At 40.6% G+C, this 25,621-nt stretch overlaps 1 protein-coding gene across 8 annotated transcripts in view; it reads right to left on the minus strand.

Annotated features, from left to right (window-relative positions):
* CADPS2 (calcium dependent secretion activator 2) overlaps positions 1-25,621 on the minus strand; it is a 534,192-nt gene that overhangs the window by 339,816 nt on the left and 168,755 nt on the right. For 7 of the 8 annotated variants that reach the window (XM_042923255.1, XM_042923240.1, XM_042923248.1 and 4 more), the window contains one exon: positions 7,309-7,641. In XM_042923255.1, coding sequence (XP_042779189.1) covers positions 7,309-7,641 — 333 coding nt within the window. Of the gene's footprint in view, positions 1-7,308; positions 7,642-21,247; positions 21,291-25,621 lie in introns of those variants that run through there. The other variant, XM_042923279.1, reaches the window with a different exon arrangement.

Below are 25,621 nucleotides of genomic sequence, written 5' to 3' on the forward strand. Positions count from 1 at the left end.
CAGGAGCCCCTGACAGATAGCTTTAATAGCACAATAGCTAATCTATGAAATACATGGATTGTTCTTATTCTTTTCTATTTTTTGTTAACATGTAATAATTTTTCTTTCAATTATCCTTAGCTTTATCATTTAAATGCAGTATCTTTCAGGTTAGTGTTTTACTTGTATGCCTTAAGTTTGATAATTAGTAAGTTCTTGGCTCTAATCAAAAGTAACATCAACACCTATGCTTCTTCAGAACACAGCTAACTGTTTTTCCATTCCAAAGGCTGATCCTATAGCTCTGGAGAGGAGAGGAAAGACCACATGAGGCTCCTGTTGGCATCAGGCTGCAGTTCTGGCACCGTTCCCTTCACATTCCTGTTCTTTCTCAAGTCCCAGGGACAGACTGGCTGTCACCATCATGCACATCTTAACAGAATAGATCTCTATCCTGAGCTTCTGACCCTGAAGCAACAAGCACACATCTTTGAAATTTCCTAGGGAACCACTACCAGCAAAAACAAGGGACCAGCTAAGGGTAAACAAATACAGAAGAGTTACAGTTAGCAAGTTTTAAAGCCTTTTCTGAGATGCCAGAAAAAGTGGAATACATTTCACTGGCCTATACCTGGAGCCAGGTTCCAAGAGCTCAGCTGGCTTCAGGTCCTCTCTCCGCTCCCCCGAGCCCTGCTCCACTATTCCTCTTCTCAGACTATTCCTTTCCTTAGTAAAGGATGGACTATCATCTGTGTTTTCTATCACCTTGTCTTTTTAAACCTCTGTTGAAAGACAATGGAAGAACATAGAAGATCCATATGCCCTAGAGAAAGAAAAAAAAAATCTCACCTGTTTTCTTAACCCTCTATTTTCATAACTGCGTTGATTTCATAAAATGATTGTTACTCCAAAGTAAAGCTCTTCCTTTATGTATATTATTTGTAATTTGTTTTCAAGTCAATCAAAAAATAAGTATTTCAAACCCCAGAGCCAAAAAAAAAGAATTGTAGTTTCACCTCGGACATGTGTAGAGAATGGAAGTCATCACTCCCATTCTTAAAATTAAGAGCTGGATAAACTGAAAATCAAGGACTTTTTTTGGACTTCTCAGAGAACTATGGTTGCAGGGCAAACCACTAACCCAAAACCTAGAGACACAATCAAAACCAGAGAGGCACAACACAGAAAGCAGAAGTCTATGGAGGCCATAAAGTGTAGGACTACTTACTTGGCTAGTAACCTGGACAAATCACTAAAAGCTGAGTGAAGAGAGTGAGAAAATCCTGGGGCTGCAGTCAGAGGGGGACCCCCACAATCTACTGGCCTTTATTTCCAATAACTCCACCAAGTTCTCATGGTAGGGATCTAAGAAAGATCCCCATGTGGACCTGGCAGGAAGAGGGGAAGAAAAGCCACTGTTAAACCTCCCAGATTCTTCTACCTAACAAAGAGGGATGGACTTTGGCAAAAGGAAACAGGAAAAAATTATCCCAACTGGAGACAAAGAAGGATACCCTCTGCAGCCTTCTGATGTCTTCTACGGGGGGGGGGGGGGGGACACCTGAGGGAACTGGAGACACGGCTTCAAGGAAACAGACTGGGGATGCTTTAGGCAAGAAAAGGAATAGGCACATGTTGGGGAGGGAAGTGATACTCTTAGACAAGGGACAGAAGCACTTATGAAGGCTACAGCCCTGAGACCTAGGCCCACCAAAAGTCCAAGATTCAGTCAGACTGTAGAATAGTCCCTACTCCCCAACATCACTCCAGTGTCACAGCAGAGTACCACAGCTAACAGAGATGCAAGACAGACTCTTTCTGAACAGAAATACTTAGGGAAGCCTAAAGTCAAATCTCGTACCTATGGTTACAATGAACATTAAACACAGCCTAACTTCCAGTCAGATTAACGTAAACCCCCACACTAAAGGAAAATATATCTCAGTTCTTATTATCTGATACAACAGGTCTGGCTTTCAACAAAAAAATACAAAGCATGCCAAAAAAGAAACACAGTCTGGAAAGACAAAGGAAGCATTCCAACTGGATTTAGGGGTGACAGAGATGTTACACTTTAAGAAAGTTTAACTATTGTTAATATGTTAAGGGCTCTAAAGGAAAAAAGTTAGAAACATTCAGGAATAGATAGGTAATGTAAACAAGGAGATGAGAACCCTCAAGAAAGACTCAGAAGGAAATGCTAGCAATCAAGAACATTAGCAGAAATGAACAGTGCCTTTGATGGGCTCATCAGTAGACCTGATGATTTTGAGAGAATCCCTGAACTTGAAGAAAAGTCAACATAAATTTCCAAATCTCAAATGCAAAGAGAAAAAAACCTCAAAGATTTTAAACACCCAACCAAACAAAATGAATATCCAAAAACTGTGGAGAACAATATCAAAGAGGAGTGACAAACAGAACTAGAGTTCCAGAAGAAGGGGAGAATGGGACAGAAGGAAAATCTGAAGTAATCATGGCCGAGAATTTTCCAAATTTAATGACAAACACCAACCCACAGATCCAGAAAGCTCAGAGAATGCCAAGCAAGAGAAATATCATAAAGCCTATACTTAGGCATATCATATTCAAACTGTAGGAAACTAAGAAAAAAACACTCAAGTCAGAAGAGCTTCAGACTTCTCATCAGAAAGCATGCAAGCAAGAAACTTGTGAAGTGAAACCTTTAGAATGTTGAAATAGAAAAAAGAACTAGCTGATAATCCTATATCCAATGAAATTATCCTTTAAACATGAAGGAAAAAAAAAAAAGACGTTCTCACACACACAAAAACTGAAGGAACTCATCACCAATAGTCCTCCCTTACAAGAAATGTGATAAGAAAGATAAGGAAAAAGACACCAGTCAGAAACTTGCGTCTGCACGAAGAAAGAGGGTCAGGAGAAGGAATGAATGAAGGTAAAAATGGATAATTTTTTTAAACTTTTTCTTATTTTCTTATTCTCAATATCCAAACGTTAGCTATTTAAAGCAATAGTAGTAACAATGTGCTGGGTGATAATAATATCAAGGAAATGAAGGGCAGAAAGGTCAGCAAAATAAATGACAGACATCCTAAGGGATAGTAAGCAGGAATTGGGAACTCTTTATCATGGGACAACTGTACTACACTTGAGGCCCTTATAATGTTATTTGAATGTATACCTCCGAGTGTTTTGAAATGTAGGTTGTAAACTCTAGAGCAACCACTAACCAAGCCCTAAACAAGTTTTAAAAAAATAGTACATCAGGGGTGCCTGGGTGGCGCAGTCGGTTAAGCATCCGACTTCAGCCAGGTCACGATCTCACGGTCCGTGAGTTCGAGCCCCGCGTCAGGCTCTGAGCCCCGCGTCAGGCGCTGGGCTGATGGCTCGGAGCCTGGAGCCTGTTTCCGATTCTGTGTCTCCCTCTCTCTCTGCCCCTCCCCCGTTCATGCTCTGTCTCTCTCTGTCCCAAAAAAAAAAAAAAAAAAAAAAAAGTTGGAAAAAAAAATTAAAAAAAAAAAAATAGTACATCAAAAGAAAATCCCATAAAACGGAATCCCATGAAGCATTCAATTCAAATGAGAGAAGGCAAAATGGGTGGGGAAGGGGACAAAGGACAAACTCAAGGAAGTGACACTTACAAATTGAGACTGTAGAATTTCAACAAACCAGATATTTTTTGCATCTGTAATAGTTCCTTATTTTTTTTTTTTAACGTTTATTCATTTTTGAGACAGAGAGAGACAGAGCATGAATGGGGGAAGGTCAGAGAGAGAGGGAGACACAGAATCTGAAACAGGCTCCAGGCTCTGAGCTGTCAGCACAGAGCCCGACGCAGGGCTCGAACTCATGGACTGCAAGATCATGACCTGAGCCGAAGTCGGACGCCCAACCAACTGAGCCACCCAGGCGCCCCTATAATAGCTCATTATTGAAATTTTAGTTAGCTAATATACAGTTCAATATTGATTTCAGGAGTAGAATCCAGTGATTCTTCACTTACATGTAACACCCACTGCTCATCACAAGTGCCCTCCTTAGTATCCATCACCCATCTAGCCCATCCCCCACCCCCCTCCATCAACCCTCAGTTTGTTCTCTACCCTTAAAGAGTCTCTTGTGGTTTCCCTCTCTTCTCTTTCCCCCTCCCATACGTTCATCTGTTTTAAGTTCGACCTAAGTGAAATCATATGGTATTTGTCTTCCTCTGACCTATTTCGCTTAGCATAATACATTCTAGCTCCATCCACGTCACTGAAAATTGGCAAGATTTTGTTAATTTTTGAGAGGGAGAGGGAGGCATGTAAGGAGAGGGAGGGAGAGGGGAGGGAGAGGGGAAGAGAGAAAGAGAGAGCACATAAGTGAGCGAACACAAGCTGGGGAGGGGCAGAGAGAGGGAGACACAGAATCTGAAGCAGGCTCCAGGCTCTGAGCTGTCAGTGCAGAGCCAAAGGCAGGGCTAGAACTCACGAACTGAGTTCATGACCTAAGCTGAAGTTGGACACTCAAATAACTGAGCCACCCAGGTGCCCCAAGATTTCATTCTTTTTGATGGCTGAATAATATTTCATTGCATGTGTTCATGTGTGCGTAATTCTACATCTTCTTTATCTGTTCATCAGTCAATGGACATTTGGGCTCTCTCCATAGTTTAGCTCAGCTATTGTGGATAATGCTACTATAAACATTGGGGTGCCATGTACCCCTTCGAATCCGTAGTTTTGTGTCCTTTGGGTAAATACCTATCAGTGCTGGATCGTAGGGTAGATCTGTTTTTAACTTTTTAAGAAACCTCATATTGTTCTCCAGAGTGGCTGCACCACTTTGCATTCTCACAAACAATGCAAAATGGTCCCCCCCCTTTCTCCACATTCTTGCCAACACCTGCTATTTCCTGTGCTGTTAATTTTAGCCATTCTGACAGGGGTGAGGTGGTACTCCATCATGGGTTTGATTTCTATTTCCCTGATGAGTGATGATGAGCATCTTTTCATCTGTCTTTAGGCAATCTGGATGTCTTCTGTCCATTTCTTAACTGGGTTGTTTTTTTGGGTCCTCAGTTTAATAAGTTCTTTATAGATTTTGGACACTAACCCTCTATCAGATGTGTCGTTTGCAAGTATCTTCACCCATTCTGTAGACTGCCTTTTAGTGGTGTATTGTTTCCTTCACTATACAGAAGCTTTTTATCTTGATGAAGTCCCAATAATTCATGTTTGCCTTTGTTTCCCTCGCCTTCGGGGACAGGTCTAGTAAGAAGTTGCTGCAGCTGAGATCAAAGAGGATACTGCCTATGTTCTCCTTTAGGATTTTATGGCTTCCTGTCTCATATTTAGGTCTTTCATCCATTTTGAATTTATTTTTGTGCATAATGTAAGAAAGTGGTCCAGTTTCACTCTTCTGAATGTCGTTGTCCCCTTGCAATTGTACTAACAACAACAGGATACCTAGGAATAAACTAACCAAAGAGGTCAAAGACCTGTACCCTGAAAACTAAAACACCTATGAAAGAAACTGAAGAGGATACAAAGAAATGGAAGGGCATTCCATGCTCATGAACTATCTATACTACCCAAAGCAACCTACACATTTAATGCAATTCCTATCAAAATACCAACAGCATTTTTCACAGAGCTAGAACAAGCCTAAAATTTGTACGAGACCACAGAAGACCCCGAATGACCAAAGCAATCCTGAAAAAGAAAAAAAGTGGATTTCATGCTATATTACAAAATTGTAGTCATCAAGACAGTATGGTACTGGCACAAAAATAGACCTATAGATCAAAGGAACAGAATGGAAAACAAACTATATCACTTGAAACATGAACAGTCTAAACACATCCATTGAAAGACAACGTCTGACTGGATTAAAAGAGAAAAAGCCAAGAGGCAATTTTATGCTGTCTACAAAAAAACCCCACTTTAAGCATAAGGAATCAGATTGGTTAGCAGTAAACAGAGAAAGACACCAGGCTAACTCTAATCAAAAGAAAGCTGGAGTAGTCATATTAGTTTAAGACAAAGCAGACTTCAAAATAAGAAAATTATCAGAAATAGAGGGATTTTTATCTAATTATAAAGGAATTACTTACATAAAAAGATACAACACTGTTATCATTTAAAAAAATAAACGGATAGGTTCACAGAAATTTTATGACCCTCTAACACCAGTATAAATTCCAATGCATTTGTAATAATTCATTTTAGAGGTCTATCTGCTCTATTAGACTTCAACATATGGAGATATGGAGAATACTTTCTTTTGCTCAGCTTGGTTTCTCCCACACCTAACTCAATAAATATCTACCAAATATGTGATTATGGATTTCATTAAGTCACGCTCATCAATCTAACTGTACAAGTGGGCTACCGTTTCATTAAAAATAGATCTTTTAAAACAGATTTTGGTTTTACGGTCATCCTCCACTATTATCAAATAACCATCCGGTTTGATAACAGTGAAAAACAATTATGAATGCATAAATTGTTCATAGTTAAGATGCCACATTGCTTTACTATTAACTGTCAATTTATTCATTTGACTTGATCCACAAGTTCGTAATGCAAATGATACACACAGAACACAGAAACCGAGATTTGTGAAAAGATGAAAAACGGAAATGTATGATTATAGCCGTACAACTCTTCATGAATGCATGAATTTCAAAATGCTCAATTTTGTCAATGTGAATTGTATATTAAAGCATAGTTAAGTAATTTATACCACTAAAGCAAGCAAACAAAATGCACATATGATATGACTACATTATTAGACAAATCACAGGGTCCAAAGATGAAAGGTGCGGTATAGATTTTATTCCATTTTTCCTATGTATGGTTACAAATAACATCTGAAAAGAAAAAATACTTTTAATTTGGTCATCTCTAAATTACATAGTTCAGCAAGATCTTCATTTCTATCTGGCTGGGTTAAAGAAAAAAGTTTGAAATTTCAATTACTTCCATAAAACTCAAAAGACCAGCATGTCTTTATGAAAAAATTATTTTGCACTCAGGAATACCTGTTTATTTTAAATCGCCCAACTTTTTCAGATAACAGATTATTTTCACTTTTGTACTTCGGGCATGCCCTATATATACCCAATAGGTGAAAATCTGGTGTCCTCAAATAGGATGCATGGGAACAACTACTCACGGGATAAACGGTTCTCCATCAAATGCATCTTCCAAAGTTTCTTTCAAATACCACTACTCAATTTACTAAAATTCATTTCCACTCAACTCTTCAGCCAACTGATTATAAAACATACATTTTCACAGGTTTTTAAACATTTGATGTGCCTTCTGAGACAGGGGCAATAGGAAAATATGGACCACTTACCTGACATGCATTATAAAGGAGTTGGTGTTCTAGTTTTTTAATACCCAGAATCTGCTGGAACATCTCATAGAGTTGTTCCTTGCTCAGAATCAGTTCAGACACAGCACTTAGGGCCATTCTGTTGGACTGTTTGCACAAGTCCTCTTCACCTCTGTAAATGGCATCATATTTGGCTATCCATGAACTGAGCACTGTCTCTTTGCTCAAGCCATCAATTTCTGGCAGACTCCGCACACGTTTTTCTATGTTTTTCTTAAACACCTCTCTGAAGTCATTAGCAGAACATCCTCCACTCTGAACCATTCTTGCCACTCGGTCACTCTTCAGAAAAACCTAGAAGACACAAAAAAACAAACCAAAAAACAATTTACAACTGGGCAAGAACACTTGCTTTTAGCCATCTACTCAGAATGAGGACAAATGTTCTACAATGATTAAAAATGTTTTCTAGCACATGGTAACTAATAACATAATGGAGGACCCAAATCTTCTAAAATGACGAAACGTTTACAAGAGGCAGTAATGAATGGTGAGAAATCTATAACATGAGCCGACCTGAACTACATGCACCTCTACCGGAAGGTGCTAGGCATCTCTGCAACTGAATTTTTTCAGAGTTAAGTAGGTAACTGGAGACATCAACTCAGCGTTTTTATCTGTACTTAAGGGTTTAGGCTAGGTTTTTAGCGGGGAGAGGAGTTCCAATTATTTGAGTCAGGATCTTAAGTCCAATAGTGTGGTAAGTCTAGTATCCAAATCAATACCTAGCATGTATAACTGTTAAACAAAACTGCCCCACAGCTGGGGGTTAGGGTATAACCTTCCACAACCCTGACTTCACTAGTCCACCAACTTCTCCCACATGTCTCATAGCTGGTAAAAATGCATGACAGAAAAGCAAACTCTCTAAGAAGCATCTAGCCATCTAATACCAGGTTAAGAAATAAAATACAAAGACAATGAGGGGGAGGGGGAGGGGGAGGGGGAGAGTGGGAGAGAGAGAGAGGGAGAGAAAAGGAGAGGACTGTTCATGAAACAGGAAGAAATGGATAATAAGGTCTTACTGTGCAACAACTCACACTTGGCCTTAAGGATCTCCTTCTTCTAAGTTACAGACCCCAAAATGAGCAAATATCAGTCAAGATTCAAATACCTATTTTCTCATCAATAGTCCTAAGAATCCACTATGAATCAGATAAGACTGATTTTATTCCTTCTTTTCCTATAATGACAAATTCTTCCCAAAGAGCATGTAGGATTATTCAGTACAGTCCCAGGAGTTTCATCTGTGAAGCTTATGAAACAAAAATCCCTGTTAACTTTTACCCAAAGAACTGGCACCCCAAGTTATGAGCCCACTACTTAGACTAAGTAGGCTCTTGCTTGTCTGCATGTCAGTAAGCAGGACACACATTCCATATAAAGTGACCTCACTAGTTCCATTGACTGTCACCTAACTCCAAACCTTTCTCCAACATTTTATTTTTCTCCTTTTAAAGTCATTCACACAAAATATGTATTCCTGTCTTTGCTCACTGGCCAGAAGATTCCTGATTCTTCAAACATTTTCTTTGACTAATGTACTGAAATAGGGGTTGTAAACTCTGTATTAAGCAAACATTTAAGACCTACACACAACGCTTCCTCTTTACCAGCTGTGGCTCAGTTATTACATAAAATACTCTTATTTTCTAGGTTTCTAAGCTGCAACTAATTCTTAAGTGACAGATGTAACAATAATGCCTTTATTTTATGCAGATCAATGAAAATGAAGACATTTAATGATGTACCTTGTCCAAGAATACCATTAACAACTTCGATACACATGGGAGTGCCTTCATCTCCTTTCTAATCTTCATCTAACTGCACAACTCTCACTAGGCACTAGAATTCAAGATAAATTACATTTATGTATTTTTTCTAATTCCTGTGATACAGGTATATTGTTAAATGGGGACATAGATAAGCTCAGTGGTCAAAGTAGTCAATTTATTGCTTTTCTGTGCTACCCTTCCAGTACCCTGCCTGTGTCAGCTAGCACCACTTTACAGGGTGTTGGAGGGACACTGGAGGAAGAGGGCTCTTCCTTCTGGTTTTCTTCTTATCCCTGGAGGCATGTGGTACCAACCCCTGGACAGCTTCTCCCCAGGCCTGAGTGTGACTTCCCAGGGCACCACCCCCACTGGCAGATTTCCAGTGAGTTCTGCAGTGCAGCACCTCAGAAGGCAGACCCCCTCCCACCTGAGTCCTACTAGTGTGGTGCTTCAGTGAATGTCTCTGCCATGCAGTAGGACATGCCCCATCATCTCCAACGAGGACCGGATCCCAGCCTTTGAGAGGCAGGGAGTGGAACCCTTCCCAGATTTGTTCCTTCTCCAGGTGCTGTGCCCCCATATTTTTCAGCTTTCCTTACCCATGGTAACCAATCTCTCATTGATTTAATTGTCCCTGCTCAATTGTGTGCTTTCTGTCTCCAGACTGCACCCTGATCTAGAAATACTGAAATGCTGTAAGTAACATTATTTCTATGGGAGATTATTTGGAGTTGAGACAAACAACTTTTAAAAATTTGGTAGCTGTGTGTATAGCTGGAAACAGCAAGATATTTTTAATGTGCAAAATAAATACCTTAGGACTGGCTTCAGAAGAGCTTTTAATTACTTGGTATTTGATACTTTAAGTTGGCAGGCATTTTATGTTTTCTCAACTTCTCCTGCCTAACACAGTGCTAAATTCTACCAAGGAACACGACAATGTTTTTGAAGCAAGGATAATAAGGAGTCTCTGGAGTCTTCACTACCCTATAAAACCATAGGTGAAGCCATACTAACTCAGTCAAATTCGTGTTATTTATACATATTTACTAGATAACCACCTGTGAGGCATTTTGCTAAGTACTGAGGGGACACAAGAGTGAATGGGCCAGAGACCCTGCCCTCAAAGCTCACACAACCAGAGAGAGACAGGATAAATAATGAAATAAAAGCAAGAACTGCAGCCTATGCAAGGGGGCAGGAGGTGGGGGGGGGGGGGGGAGGAGAAAAGGAAAGGAACTCCATTGTCTGGGGACAAGGTTGAGGACAAAGAAGGCACAAAACAAAGACAGGAACCTGTAATTTGAATGACCTGTGGGTTAAAGGAGAAAAGGGAGAATAAAATACATTTCAGGAAAACAAAAGAAATAAAAGCATAAAGGCATAAGACACCATGGTCTTCTGAGGGTAACGTCAGAATTTTCATACTGCAGAAGCATTAAATAAACGTAAGGGTAAGAGGAGCCAAAGTTGTGCCAAGCAGACCAACAGAGACCAGATGGCAAAATGCACTGTGCGCCAAGCAAGGGATCTGGGCTCTGAGGACAGAGAGCCAATGACGGCCGGGCGACCCAGGTATTGAAATGTTGACAAGCAGGAGTTACGCTAACAATTGGTAGCAGCATCAAAGACATGAGGATAGAACAAAACAGAGATCAGGTTATCAGTTACCATACAAGTACAGTAGACCAGGTGAAAACAGGAAGGGCTTGATCTAGGGCAAAGGTCATTAACTAGAGAACTAGGGAGAGGCAAGAGGGAGTTAAAAGACAGAATTAACATGTGTCATGAATTATAGAATTTGGAAAGGCAGGAAAAGTTCTAGAGGGTGCCTGGATTCCATTAACCAAAAATAGAGAGTGAAAGAATACAGATGGAAAAACGTGTGTGTGTGTGTATGTGTGTGTGTGTGTGTGTGTGTGTGTGTGTGTGTGTGTAGTGTTTGTATATGGCGGTGGTGTCAGGAGGGGTCATGGATTATTTTAGTTTTGGCATAAGTCAGCTTTGAAGACAAAGTAAAGTAAAAACAAAAAGTGAAGAAAAAACTCTTAAATACCTACATTTAAACAGTTGGGAAAAGAACTAGATCCAAGAAAGGGGGCAGCGTCAGAGAAGGAAAAGGCAAGGTCTGATCTATTTGCTATCCAGAGGGGAGATCATCTCAAGAGAAAAAGAATTAAATGCCACAAGAGAAGTCAACTAAATTTAGACTAGATTTTTCAATTAAGAAGAGTCTTTATCACCAGAGGTCACCTTTGACAGAGAAGAGTTCATGGTGTGGAAGAGAGAGGGAGCCAATGTGTAGGAGAGAAAGGGGGGACAAGTTGTAAAACTTAAGACAGCAAATATAAACTCTCCTTTTAGGAAGCACGAATAAAAAGGGAAACGAGAAAAGAGGGAGAAGCTGGACTGGGAAATTGCAGTTAGGCAAGGAGGGAGACAAGTCAGTAAAGAGGCAGTTTAAGGTATGGATGACAGAAAATAATGATGGTGTGTCACTTCTGAGATCTGTTGACAGAAGACCATGGCATACTGTCCCTCTCTCCCAACATTTGCGCTGGGGAAGCAAGCTGCTAGGAGGCAAAGAAAGGAGGCCCTCAGTGAACTAGGTCACCAAGAACCACACAAGTGTTCTGGACAGCAAATTCTTTAGTCCCAATTGAGCCATGAGATAATGGCTGTCTCAGCCGACAGCTGGATTGCAACTTCACGAGAGACCCTAGACAGAAACATCAGCTAAGCTACACCCTGATTCCTTACACTGGGGTATTGTGAAATGATATGTACACATTTATCACTTTAAGCTGCTAAATTTTAAGATGATTTGTTAGGCAGCAAATATACCCACATGGGTTACTATATTAACTTCATTTGGGTCTCGGTTATATCACTTTCTGAGAAGAAGTGCCCCCTCGGCCCCCTTTTAATTTGCCATTCTCACCCTCATATCTTGCTCTAGTTTTCTTCTTAGTACATAGCACCTTGTATGTATTTGTCTCCCCAAAAAGAAAGCAAACACCACTGGAGCAGATAGACACTTGGTTTTGTTTGCTGGTGAATCCAGGGCCTGATACAGAGCCTGTCCTATAATAGGAGCTCAATAAAGATTTGTTGAAAAAAGTACTATCTATGGACATTGAACACTCTAAAGCTAAAGAAGAGGATTACGTACGTATCCAGCTCACAGATTTCCTGAGATATGGATGTCTGTGTGAGAGGAGCCATGAAATGGATAAACACTAAAAAGCTGAAAGATTTGTGGTATAGTTGAAAGGAATGCATTCCAGAAGGCAAGAGAGATTTTGCATGAGGAAGGAAAAGCCGTGATCTGAAAGCAGGGGGAAGGGACAGCCCTCCCCTGATCCCAGGCATAGGGAAAGGAAGACCTACCATGATACCATGGCTGCTTTTCCCTTCTGTGTCCTCCTCTGGGATCCTATGCTGACCAGTATCAGTTAGGTCTGGGGTAGTCCACTTTGCACACGCTCCCAATTCTGACACCATCACAAAACGGGATCCACCAAACTCTTCAAATATCACTCAAGCTTCGGACACAGCTAATACCAACCAAAAGCTCTCGTTACACATGAAGTCTAGGGTGCCAGTGGGACAAGTCTCAAACAGAATGCATAACTTTCCCTATTGTTTGCTCTATCTGCTTCAGTGAACATCAGATACCTACTTCCTGCCTTGAGACCTGGAAACCATTCTCAAAACCTCCATCTCTTCCATGTTTATTTCCCTACAACTTGTCACAAAACCCTGCTGATCCCACCCCCTAAATTCCTCTCAAATCCTTCTTTTCCTCTTCCTGTGCCCACAAAAGTTGTTTATGCACCTCACTCTGTCTCAACTATCTAAAAAAGCAAGTTCTTTTTTTTTTTTTTGAAAGCACACAAGTGAGCACAAGTGGGGGAGGAGAAGAAGGAGAATCCCAAGCAGACCCCACATTCAGTCCAGAGTCCAACACAAGGCTCGATCTCACAACCGTGAGATCGTGACCTGACCTGAAATCAAGAGTCAGACGCTTCCCTAAGCCACCCAGGCACCCCAGAGTGCCTGGAACTGGCTTTCCTACCTCCGTTTTCCTGAAAGCCACCCAAATGATTCTCATTTTCCCAACTTATTCCCTTCACTGGCATCAAACTAGTATTTTTTTTTTTTTTTACTCTGTTATTTCAATCCTCCTCCAGCTTACAAATTCTTCACTGGCTCCAAACTACCACTCTGGCTTCATTACAAGGCATATTCTCTGTCTCTCTGTAGCTCGCTCGCTCAGTCTCCATGCTCCAGTCCCACTGGTCTCTCCCAAACTTCACAGTGTCCATCTGACCATCATCTAATTATCTCTTAGTAATGCTTCAGATCCCCACTCCATTAACCCTTTTTTTAATATGAAATTTATTGTCCAACTGGTTTCCATACAACACCCAGTTCTCATCCCAACAGATGCCCTCCTCAATGCCCATCACCCACCCTTCCCTCCCTCCCATTCCCCATCAACCCTCAGTTTATTCTCAGATTTTAAGAGTCTCTTATGGTTTGGCTCCCTCCCTTTTTTCCCCCTTCCCCTCCCCCATGGTCTTCTGTTCAGTTTCTCAGCATCCACATAAGAGTGAAAACATATGGTATCTGTCCTTCTCTGTATGACTTATTTCACTTAGCATAACGCTCTCCAGTTCCACCCATGTTGCTGCAAATGGCAAGATTTCATTCTTTCTCATTGCCAAGTAGTATTCCATTGTGTGTATAAACCACAATTTCTTTATCCATTCATCAGTTGATGGACAGTTAGGCTCTTTCCATAATTTGGCTATTGTTGAAAGTGCTGCTATAAACATTGGGGTACAAGTGCCCCTATGCATCAGTACTCCTGTATCCCTTGGGTAAATCCCTAGCAGTGCTATTGCTGGGTCATACGGTAGGTCTATTTTTAATTTTTTGAGGAACCTCCACACTGTTTTCCAGAGTGGCTGCACCAATTTGCATTTCCACCAACAGTGCAAGAGGGTTCCCGTTTCTCCACATCCTCGCCAGCATCTATAGTCTCCTGTTCATTTTAGCCACTCTGACTGGCATGAGGTGGTATCTGAGTGTGGTTTTGAGTTGTATTTCCCTGACGAGGAGCGACGTTGAGCATCTTTTCATGTGCCTGTTGGCCATCTAGATGCCTTCTTTAGAGAAGTGTCTATTCATGTTTTCTGCCCATTTCTTCAGTTGATTATTTGTTTTTCGGGTGTGGAGTTTGGTGAGTTCTGTATAGATTTTGGATACCAGCCCTTTGATATGTCATTTGCAAATATCTTTTCCCATTCCATTGGTTGCCTTTTAGTTTTGTTGATTGTTTCCTTTGCAGTGCAGAAGCTTTTTATCTTCGTGAGGTCCCAATAGTTCACTTTTGCTTTTAATTCCCTTGCCTTTGGAGATGTGTCAAGTAAGAAGTTGCTGTGGCTGAGGTCAGAGAGGTTTTTTCCTTTCTCCTCTAGGGTCTTGATGGGTTTCCTGTCCATGAAAGACCCCGAATAGCCAAAGTAATATTGAAGACGACGACCAAAGTGGGAGGCACCACAATCCCAGACTTTAGCCTCTACTACAAAGCTGTAATCATCAAGACAGCAGGATATTGGCACAATTAACCCTTCCTTACTGATTCCTTCCCCAATCGCCTTGAATCAGCCTGATCTGGCAGTGTTTGCATGTAATCCTAGCACCTTTTTCCTTTACAGTACTTAGCACTTTGTCACTGTGATAATTCGGTGAAGGTTATATTGTCATCTTATTCTTTAACTCAGTAAATAGTAAGTTCCAAAGCCAAAGATGGTGTCGTTCAGTACTGTATCTGTAGCACCTACCACCAGGCCAAGTACAGAGCATGCACTTAGAAAATATCCATGAAATGAATAAATGAGGATGGTTTGGATGATTATTTCCCCATCCATGCACTTGCAGAACTTAAATAACCACTAAGGTTTAGTAATTTTCAATTACATGCTTAACTTAAAATATGGAGCTTGTCCACATGAATGGGACAGAAAAACATCTCAGAATAAAGTATGAATAATGCCATAAAGGAAAGTAAAATTAGTTTTGTGAGAAAAATAAAACATTGTTTAAAATGTTAAAAACACTGTTTAGGGGCACTGGGTAGCTCAGTCAGTTAAGCATCCGACTTCAGCTCAGGTCATGATCGCACAGCTTGTGAGTTCGAGCCCCGTGTCGGGCTCTGTGCTGACAGCTTGGAGCCTGGAGCTTGCTTCGGATTCTGTGCCTCCCTCTCTCTCTCTCTCTGCCCCAACTCACTTGCATTCTGTCTCTGTCTCTAAAAATACTGTTTAAAAACAATGTCTAGGGGCACCTGGGTGGCTCAGTCAGCTGAGCATGACTCTTGACTCTGGCTCAGGTCATGATCTCACAGTTCATGAGTTTGAGCCCTATGTTGGGCTCCAGGCTGACAGTAGAGCCTGCCTGGGATTCTCACTCTCCACCCCCTGCCCTGTTGGCATGCACATGCATTCTCTCAAAATAAACTTTAGGGGCACATGGGTGGCTCAGTCAGTTAAGTGTCTGACTTTGGCTCAGGTCATGATCTCACAGTTCACGAGTTTGAGCCCTGTGCTGACAGCTCTCCGAGCCTGGAGCCCACTTTAGATTCTGTGTCTCCCTTTCTCTCCGCCCCACCCCTGCTCACACAGGCACTTGTGTGCACGCGCTCTCTCAAAAAAGAATTAAAAAGTCTGAATGACAATCTACTGTAATCACAGATAGTTTTTAAAGATTTTTCAGATGTTATAAATTATGGAACAATGATGGGTTTAGTCCCATCAGATATAAACTATCTTAATCTTCTAACCTTTCACAGTAACAACTGTCAAGTTAAAGGCAGGTAAAGGGTGCCCACATGAAGAGGCTGGTTCTAGGAACTGGTCTCCAAGCCTTGGGTGCACACACGCCAGCTTTCTGGTCAGAGCCCCAGGATCCTCCATAAAATTATGCCTGGGGTACATTGAATAGTGTGTCATTATTGGTGCTAAAGCAGTGATGGGAACTTGGTATATCAGCAAACCCACTGATGAGCAGATATTCTGTCTCCCTAGAGCTCTTTACATATTATCTTCTTTTGTCCCCACAATCACCCTCCCTGGGCCTTTATTATCTTTCTCTTTTACAGATTAAGTGTTCTAGACTGTGAAGTTAAGTGACTGGCCTAAGGCCACATATTGAGAGAAGAGACCAATGGAATCCAAAAGCAACATTCCTTTACTTACTCTTCTCACTTCCCCACTCCTATCAAGGGTTCACCCCTGATAGCTATATATATTCTGATGGGTGCTGGTCAACACTATGGGAATTACCAATCAGTGACCTTTATGTGAAAATGCCACTGAACACACCCTACCAATTCAGTGTGGGAGTCAGGTACCTCACATCAAACCAGAACATACCGTGTAGTCACGTCTTCTCCACATTTTAACAAGTTATACCACCACCAACGGCCACCCTTTCCTTTCAGCTGCTCAGTTTATATACCAAAGAAGTCACTGAATACCTTCATGTCATGGAGAATAACAATTGAAATGCGATGACTACAATAGTAAGCTCTATCTGCAAAAGGTAAGTCTGCTCGCTCAGCTGTCCAAATAAAACTTCAAATACACTTTTCCACAGAAGCACTTATTGTTCAGCCATTGCTTTTGATCTGATCCATGCATCGCTTCTCTGATTCAGAAGGATCGTATAATGACAAGAAAAACATTATGTGCGTGCCAAATCATTGTGGCTATCTATGAGATGGTTCCTGGGAAAGCTGCCAGCAGGTGTCCAGCCAGGAAAAACATGGAGAAAGTACAAGAGCCCCACTTAGAAGAGACGCCCTTTTCTCCTTAATGGCAACTACTTCTAATTCCCATAATGGAGGCCGTGCACAGAGAAACGGTGACTGTTTTTAAAACCTATTTTTCAGGTGTTATCAATTCATGTAGCTTAACAGTGATGAATTTAGTCCCACTATATATCAATTTCTAGTTTTCCAGTATCAACGCCAGCATCTATCAGGTCACTTCACATGCCCAGAGCCAGTCAATAGGTTCCCTACTGGCTGTACTGTGCCAGTCTCTTCATCCATCTGGGTATCCCACAAGCTTCCTTTACAGTCTTCTCTTCTACCTGTCGGAAGAATGTATTTTCTTTTCTAATAAAGGGAACGCTTGTTTAGCACAGTCCTCTACAAGTTCCCTCCCCCATACCTCACCCATTTCTCCCATAAATATTTTATCAAAACATACTATCTACTGGGCAATGTGCTCAATGTTGGGAATGTACTACTGAGAAAAAGGCAAGAGTCTGCTGCCTTCACAGAGCTTATACTAGAGAAAACCAAACAAAATGATGGCAGCTAGGTGAAAATACTGGGAATTTCTGGAGCCACAAGAGTTTATAACAAGGTTCTGAACCTATTTGAGGAGGTCACAGAAGATTCCCTGAGGTGGTGATTGGAGATATGAAAATGGAGAGGAATTTGTTTGGAAAGAGGGGAGACCAAGGGATAGTAGACGGGGGAACACAACTGATCTAAGTGGGTTTGAAAAGGCTCCTTAGAATCAGTGAAGGGACAGGGCATCTAGTGAATGAGAAGAGGCTAGAGAGGAAGGACAGGCTTCCTAAGCCCTGGAAGGTACCTGGTCTTTATCCCAAAAGAACACAGAACGCCTTCCAAACATGTAAGTCCGGGAGTCACAGGATTAAAAAAGCATTTTGAAAATAGCTAGAACACATTCTAGGGTTTTAGATATACTAACCTTCACAATACAAAGTACATGCTAGCATCTACTTTAAAGGTGTAAAAAAGAAAAAGAAAAAAAATAAAGCAGAGGGGTAAAGAAACATGCCCCAGGTCACACATCCAGACTGCCGAAGGGTCAAAGTTGAAGCTCTGAGGGTCTCACTTGAGATCCCTCCTCATCCCCCACCCTATAATAAAATTTGGGGATCTATGAACTTATGGTTTATGAAACTGAGCTACAGAATTGGGTGGATGAAGAGAATTGGGAGGTACGGAATTTTCTCCTGTTACTGTCCACCTCCTTTGTGAAGCTTCCCACAGCCTTGATACCGCCTCTTCATTGTGAGCCTTCTTAGGGCTTCCCCATCCTCTCTTAAGGAACGGAACCTAACCTGTTCTCACGCTGCAGCAAATTCTGTACAGCAATCCCTGTATCTTTCCCCTGCTTAGACTATGAACTTCATTAGAGCTGTACCTTTAAAGCCTCTGTAGGATCTGGTATCATTCAACACTCAAATTTTAAAGGAAATCATGAGTCCTCATAATAGCAAGGAATTTGGGAAAGTTACTGAATCCAAAAGATGGTTTTATGACCACCCTGGAATGTAGTTTTCCCTAATTCAATGTAAAGAAATGTAGATTGCAAAGTAATTTTAGTAAAGCTACATTCACTCCAATATTTTGATAGAAATCATAGGTACAACACTTACTTGTAATACAATGTTATTAACAGTAAATTGTGAATCAATTTTTTGTTGTGGTTAATGATCCTTCTTGACAAAAATAATAAAAAAGCTGTAGTTGACCTCGGGGGGTTTTCTTTTGTTTGTTTTTACTGATCCATGAATTCCAACAGTTTGGAAACCACTAATTTAACCAATCCCATTCTCTTATCAAATGTGAAAATATAACTTAATGATAGCAAACCATCTCTTATTTGAAAAATTGGGTGATACCTTTAAACCTCTATCCTTAAACTAGAAAGCAGGTATTCTCAAATGACCCTTTTGTTATAACTCACCTAAAGCCCTTAGAGCAAATCTGAACCCCCTAAACTACTAAAGTCTTCTTGCATTGTCCTATAGTTCGATTGAGGGGAACTTATACCCAGATGAACATAAAGGTGATTTGAAAAATACGAAGCTTTTTGGAAAAACATATACGTGCTATTTCTATTGTCAACATTACAAAGTTTTTATAAAGTTTTTCTTGTAATATCAACCAACAGCAGATCCTTCAGTTTTCTTTACAAGTATTTTTCAGCTTAAGAATGTCCTTTAAACTTCCTTAAACCAATGGCAAACTTTCCTTAACCCTGTAACTAGAGAGGCTGAAGCTGAAAAAAGTCACCAACCCACTCACTTTAAGTTCCATACACACGGAACCAAAATCACTGGGTACTAGCTGGGATTCCAATCTCCAGACTGGGATGGTTTAGGGTTCAAAGAAAAAAAACTCATGTTCGCAGTGGAAAAGAAAGCCATGACATAGGAAATGTGAATTTCTACAGTATTTTTCTATACAAATACATAGAGTGAAAGAAGATACCACCCTCTCTGCACCCATCTCCTCGCTCTTGTTTCAATGTTTCATGGTACCATAGAAACTGTTAAGTTTCTGGGTTGAGCTACTTTGTTCTGTTTTACAAAGATGTCCCCCCTCCCCCCACTCATGATTATGATACAGAAAAAAAAAAATACTAAACAGTGGATTACTTTTGGAGTCTCATAGTATCTAACGTTCAATAAATCCTTTATTGTATGGAACAAAGAATGTGCTCAGTCCTCTTCTTCTACAATAGTTCAGCATCAATTCTCTAATTCTATTCACCTCATCCTCCATTTCTGTGTCACTCTCCTTTTGTCGGCTGGAAAATAATGTAACAAAAAGGGAATCAGCCCTGGGTGTTCCAGGTGTGACACAAGCTGAGAACATGCAACGTTCTGGGTCAGTTTCCTCACTGGTGGAATAGGGGTAACGGCCTTCTTCAATATGCTTTCTTTTATTATATAATATAGTAATGTATGAGTTTCATCAGTGTTATGGGAAGTGTGATCCATGGACCAACGCCAACTCTCAAATTATCATCATCTGTCCAAAGACAGAGTACAGAGACGTTTTAGAAACTTGCAGTGATGTGACAATGCCATGACATCCAAAAGCAGAGTTTTAATCAACATTTTGCTTTGGAAGTGCCCAAACGTAAAAATTGGGAAAAAAAAAAAAAAAAAAAAAAAAGCTTTTGGTGGTCTGAAAAATCACTCATTTAACCAATCTTCATTCCTTTATCAAATGTGAAGAGATCAGAAGCTAAAACTCCTAACAACTGCCTTTGTTCTGACATATACCTCCCAGCCTAGATTCTACAAATGACACTTTACTCTAGTGTTTCTTTCACATATCCATCCATCCCGTCATCAATCCAAATTACTTCTGTTATACATTTTCAGAGGAAATAAAACACATGGGTTTTATTTTACAAAATAATCCATGATGGATTGGAAAACAAATACTCGTCCCTTATGCTGCAGATACAATATCTCAGGAAACTTTTGAGAAGACAGGTGATATACTAATGTTGACACCGAAATTGAGAAAGACCATTTCTAAAAAACCAAATCATTTTTTTTTCTACAATACTATCAGGATACCAGAGAATGAGCTACTACCCTTTCATATTCTAGGTTTCTAAAACATGAATCTTAAGGATACCAAGTTATTTACTCTTGATAATCCAGGAGCCTACAGCAGAGAAATGAAGTTTCAAAATGAAAATGAAAAATATTTCTGGAAAGGAAGTCAATCTTCAAAGCAAACATTCTGCTATGGTAAAGAAAATGAACCCAAAACTTGTTGAACTACCATCTCTCTGGCATACAATTGTGCTCAGTAAATACTTGAATTTTTGTGGTTTATACCTTGCAGTTATTTGTTCTTCCACAAGATGGCTACTATGCATGAAATAACATTGTTGGTTTTTAATCCCAGAATTTGGCTTTCAGGATAGTAAGGGACTTCAAGGGTACAAATCCCAGAGTTCTTTCAAAACATGGATTCCCTCACCACCACCATTAAAATGATATCTAAACAACAACCGATTCCTTTAGGGAAGAGAAACTCTCTGCTGCCATAAACTGTCTAGGACAGGACCAAGGACAGGAAGGTTGTTTCCCGGTGGCAACACTTTCCTTACAGCTGTCATTCTCTCACAGACTTTTACTTCATGTCATCGCAAAGACAACCTGCGTTCTTCCAAAGGCCATTCCTCAAGCTTTTTAATGGCAGTTAACCCAGTCTTTAAGCTGTGAGGTTAAACATTCTTCAGATGACAGGCCCCCTTACTAACCTGGTGGCTCTCCTCTGCACATGCTGCCCTTTCCGTGCATGTGTTCTAGTGCATGGCACACATTCCTTCTGGGTCTTTGGTTCAGTTTTTGATCTTCTTTGTGAAGTCTCCTCCAGTTTTATTTTTTTATTACTACTATTATTTTTTTAATTTTGAGAGAGCACAAGTGTGAGCAGGGGAGAGTGGCAGAGGGTGAGAGAGACTATCTTAAGCAGACTCCACACACAGCACACACTCCGACGTGGGGCTCAATCCCATGATCCTGGGATCATGACCTGAGCCAGTATCAAGAATCGGAGGCTCAATGGACTGAGCCACCCAGGCGCCTCAAAGCCTACTCCATTTAAAACTGCAACTCTGCTTCTGACAGTTCCCATCCTGTTTTCTGTCTGTTCTCCACAGCAATTAAAACTATTTAACATATTACATTTATCCTGGAACTTAATCATGCTAGAAAGCAAGTTCCATCAGGGCAATGGGTTTTGTATGGTTTATTCCTAGACTTCCAAGGCAATCAATATTTGTTCAATGAAATTATCAATGAATCTGCCACATGGGTAAGATGCTCACCATTAACACAAAAAGGAGTAACTCCTGCTACAGAAGCAGTGGTGCTATTCACACAGAAGACGCCAAGCATTTTCAGGTAGCTGCACAGATGTATTTTCAGCTGTGTATTTATGGACTCTAAATGGAGTCTCCCTCCAGTATTTGTGAGGCTGGTTTTCTGAACCCAAACCCAGGAATTTACCTAATTCCCTTCTGCATTTCATCGATGGTCCCGTTTTAGTAGGTTATTTTCAGACCTACTAAATAGGTGGTATTAGAAACAATCCTTACCCAGTGCATCGACTGCTCTAAGCTCTTTCTGTGTTTTGTTTTTTTTTCCCCTAACCTTCTACTTTGGAATTCCTAAATTGTCTATAATCTGTTTTTTCACAAATCCCTTGGCAGTGTGATAGTGGTGGTAGAGAAACGAGAACTAGGAGAGGAAAGGAGTAAGCATTTATATGCACAAGTCCTACATAAATCTGATAAGCTGGACCTGTGAAAAATGCCTACTAGGTCTCTTAATACAACAACAGCAACTATGATTTGTGTACTGCTTTAAGATTCACCATTATTTTCATGTATACTATTTCTATCTGATGACAACTATGTGATGCATCCTCTTCTGAAAATAAACTTCCTGAGACAGTAGAGATCCCTAAACTTGAATGTCCATCATAATCAGCTGGAAGACTTGTTGAAACAGGTATTGGCCCCCCTCCCCTCCTCCCCAACTTTTCTGGCTCCATAAAGGTCTAGTGGGGGCTGAGAACCTGCACTTCCAACAGGCTCAAATGATGCTAACGGTACTGGCCTGAGGGCTACTGTTCTGAGATGTTCTGCCTTGGGGGAAAGGATATGAATACAGGTCACCTGATGTATAAAAAAAGCATGGTATTCTTTTCAATAGGCAACTGTGCTTATCCCTGAACATGCAAAATGGAGTGTTATCAATTATTAGGGCAATTGTAAAAATTATTTTTAACCCTTTCCAACTTCAAAGGAATAAAAGACTACATAAAACCCCCCAACTAATTGATTTTTTGTATGAGATCAACCCCAGAATCCATACTTTCTAAACGTAAGCAGACATTCCCCTTGAGCTCAACTTTCCCTTCTCAATTAGATACATTTTGCCCACAACCCTCAGCCACCCATGCTCCTGTATCCCTAAATCGTCCGGAGATTTCTCCAGTTATCACTTGGCACCACCCTCTCACCAGCACTCCCAGTATCTTTTAGCTGGGAATTTTCTTCTAAGGCCCAATTCTTGAAGTCCTCAAAACAAGACTCCTCTTAAAAACTGGCTTTTCAAGCTAATTGTAGTGCTGTGGTAAAGGCCAAGAGCTGTGGAACCAGACCAAAGTCAAACACAGATGCTGCCACATAACAGCTGTTTAACTTTAGGCAAACTGCTTAGCCTCTGTGGGTCTAAGTTTTATCATCTAAAGAATGAGCATACCTCAGAGTTATTGTTAGGGTTAAATGAGTGTCTGCCTGATAAATGCATGGAACAGCATCCTTTCATACCGAAACGGTTATTATCACCACACTACCATCCTAACCACCACTTTTTGAGAGAAAAAGCCATATGGCACTTCCATGGGAATACCATAAAATCAAGGAATCCAAAACAGCAGTATTAAATTTTACATTAGTAAATTACCACTAATATACAAGTCAATGGTGGGTCGTTTTGTTAGTAAATCACCACAATTGACTCCTTTGCACAGATCCTTTCTTTTGCTATGTTCTCATTTAATTCCTACAGACCTATTATTTTCAGCTGTGTAGTGAACATTATTGTAAGTTATGTGGGCTCCTCAAATCCAGCACATTCAAAATGTGAACTCTTCTTCTACCCCAAAAGCCTGATTCACCTATTTTCTACTCCAATGAATAGCACCATTATCACCTAGTGATATCACCCAGACGGAAATCTAGGAGTCATCCTTGACCGTTCCTCTCTCCTGCTGACCCTAACCCTTCTATTCTTTATTCACGGTGTTGCTAAACTGAAGATGAAAGTTATGGGTATAAAGCCAGTTCTGAAATCAGTACCAACTTGGTCATTAAAAAATCAGATCAAAAATACAAATCAGCAAATGAAATCAAAGCACATGTTATCTTGAAGGTGAATTCTCTTACTCAATTTCACCTATTATTGCTTTTGTTTACACTTTCTTTTTATCACTCCTGGATTCTTACAACAGCCTCCAGAATTCCTGGTCTTCAAGTTCCTTAATCAAAATTCTACATGATACTAACTTCTTTAGAAAACACTGTTGTTAAAACAGACTCTTAACTATAGAGAACTGAGGGTTGCTAGAGGTTTGGAGTATGGGATGGGTTAAATGGATGATGGGGATTAACGAAGGTACTTGTGATGAGTATTGGGTATTTTAAGTGATAAATCACTAAATTTTACACCTGAAATATTATACCATGTTAGCTGGAATTTAAATACTTGAAAAAGAAAAAAACAGATTAACAATCCATGATCTGAGGAGCCTAGGTGGCCCAGCTGGTTAAGCGTCTGACTCTTGATTTCAGCTCAGGTCATGATCATGGGGTTGTGGGATGGAGCCCTGAGTAGGGCTCATGGCTGACTGCAGAGCCTGCTTGGGATTCTCTCTACCCCTCTTGTGCACTCAACTCTCTTAAAAAATAATAATAATCCATGATCTATCAGCATTCTTAAATTCTTACATGATTATTTTACTGCCTGAATTACCAACAATATATTTCTTTGGTGGGGGGAACCACACTGCTGCTCACATCCTTCCCTCCATTAAAATGTGCTTCTTCCCAAATGATAGAGAAGGAAATAACATTTGAAATGGAGCTAAGTGTTCTTGCTTTTCTAGCTGAAATCCATTCCTTCATATTCCCAGAAGCCTTTATCAATTGCTCTTCATGAAATATCACCCTTCATGACTTGCTAGATTTCCACCTCAATATTTTGAGTAAAGTGAAAACAAGTCAATAAGAAGTAAGCAGAAGGTGAAACAAGGAACTTGATTAACATAAAGGCTCTCTGAAAAAGCCCTATGGTAGTGGTTCTCGATCTTGTCTGTTTATTGCAATCAACTGGGTAACTAAAAAAAATTCTGAAGCCAGAGTCCAAAGCACAGATGCTGGGTGCAGTCTGGACATGGAGAATTTTAAGAGCCTTCAGCAGGATTCTGATGTGTAGCCAAGGTCAAGAAGCACTGCTCCATGAGAAACGAAAGAGGGACTTAAGAGAATAAAGAATTTTAAAATTTTTTTATATTTATTTTTAAGACAGAGTGAGCGAGTGTGCACATGTAAGAGCCAACAGGGGAGGGAGACACAGAATCTGAAGCAGGGCCCAGGCTCTGAGTGGTCAGCACAGAGTCCGATGCAGGGTTCGAACTCACAAACTCAGATCATGATGTGAGCCGAAGTAGGATGCTTAACCAACTGAGCCACCTAAGCACCCTGAGAATAAAGAATTTTTAAATTTTTTCTACTGTTTATTTTTGAGACAGAGGGAGACAGCGCGTGAGTGGGGAGGGGCAGAGAGAGAGGGAGACACAGAATCTGAAACAGGCTCCAGGCTCTGAGCTGTCAGCACAGAGCCTGATGCAGGGCTCAAACCCACAAACTGTGAGATCATGGCCTAAGTTGAAGTCGGACGCTCAACCGAATGAGCCACCCAGGCGCCCTGAGAATAAAGAATTTTTAAACAGAACTAAGTATCTGGTAAAAATCAGTAGAGATGACTCAGACAACCAATCGTCCTGGAAAAAAGTTTAGAAGGCAAGGAATTCAGTGGCATGTGGTAGAACAAAACAAATGGCT

Source organism: Panthera leo, chromosome A2 (assembly GCF_018350215.1).
Source record: "Panthera leo isolate Ple1 chromosome A2, P.leo_Ple1_pat1.1, whole genome shotgun sequence".
NCBI classification, from domain to species: Eukaryota; Metazoa; Chordata; class Mammalia; order Carnivora; family Felidae; genus Panthera; species Panthera leo.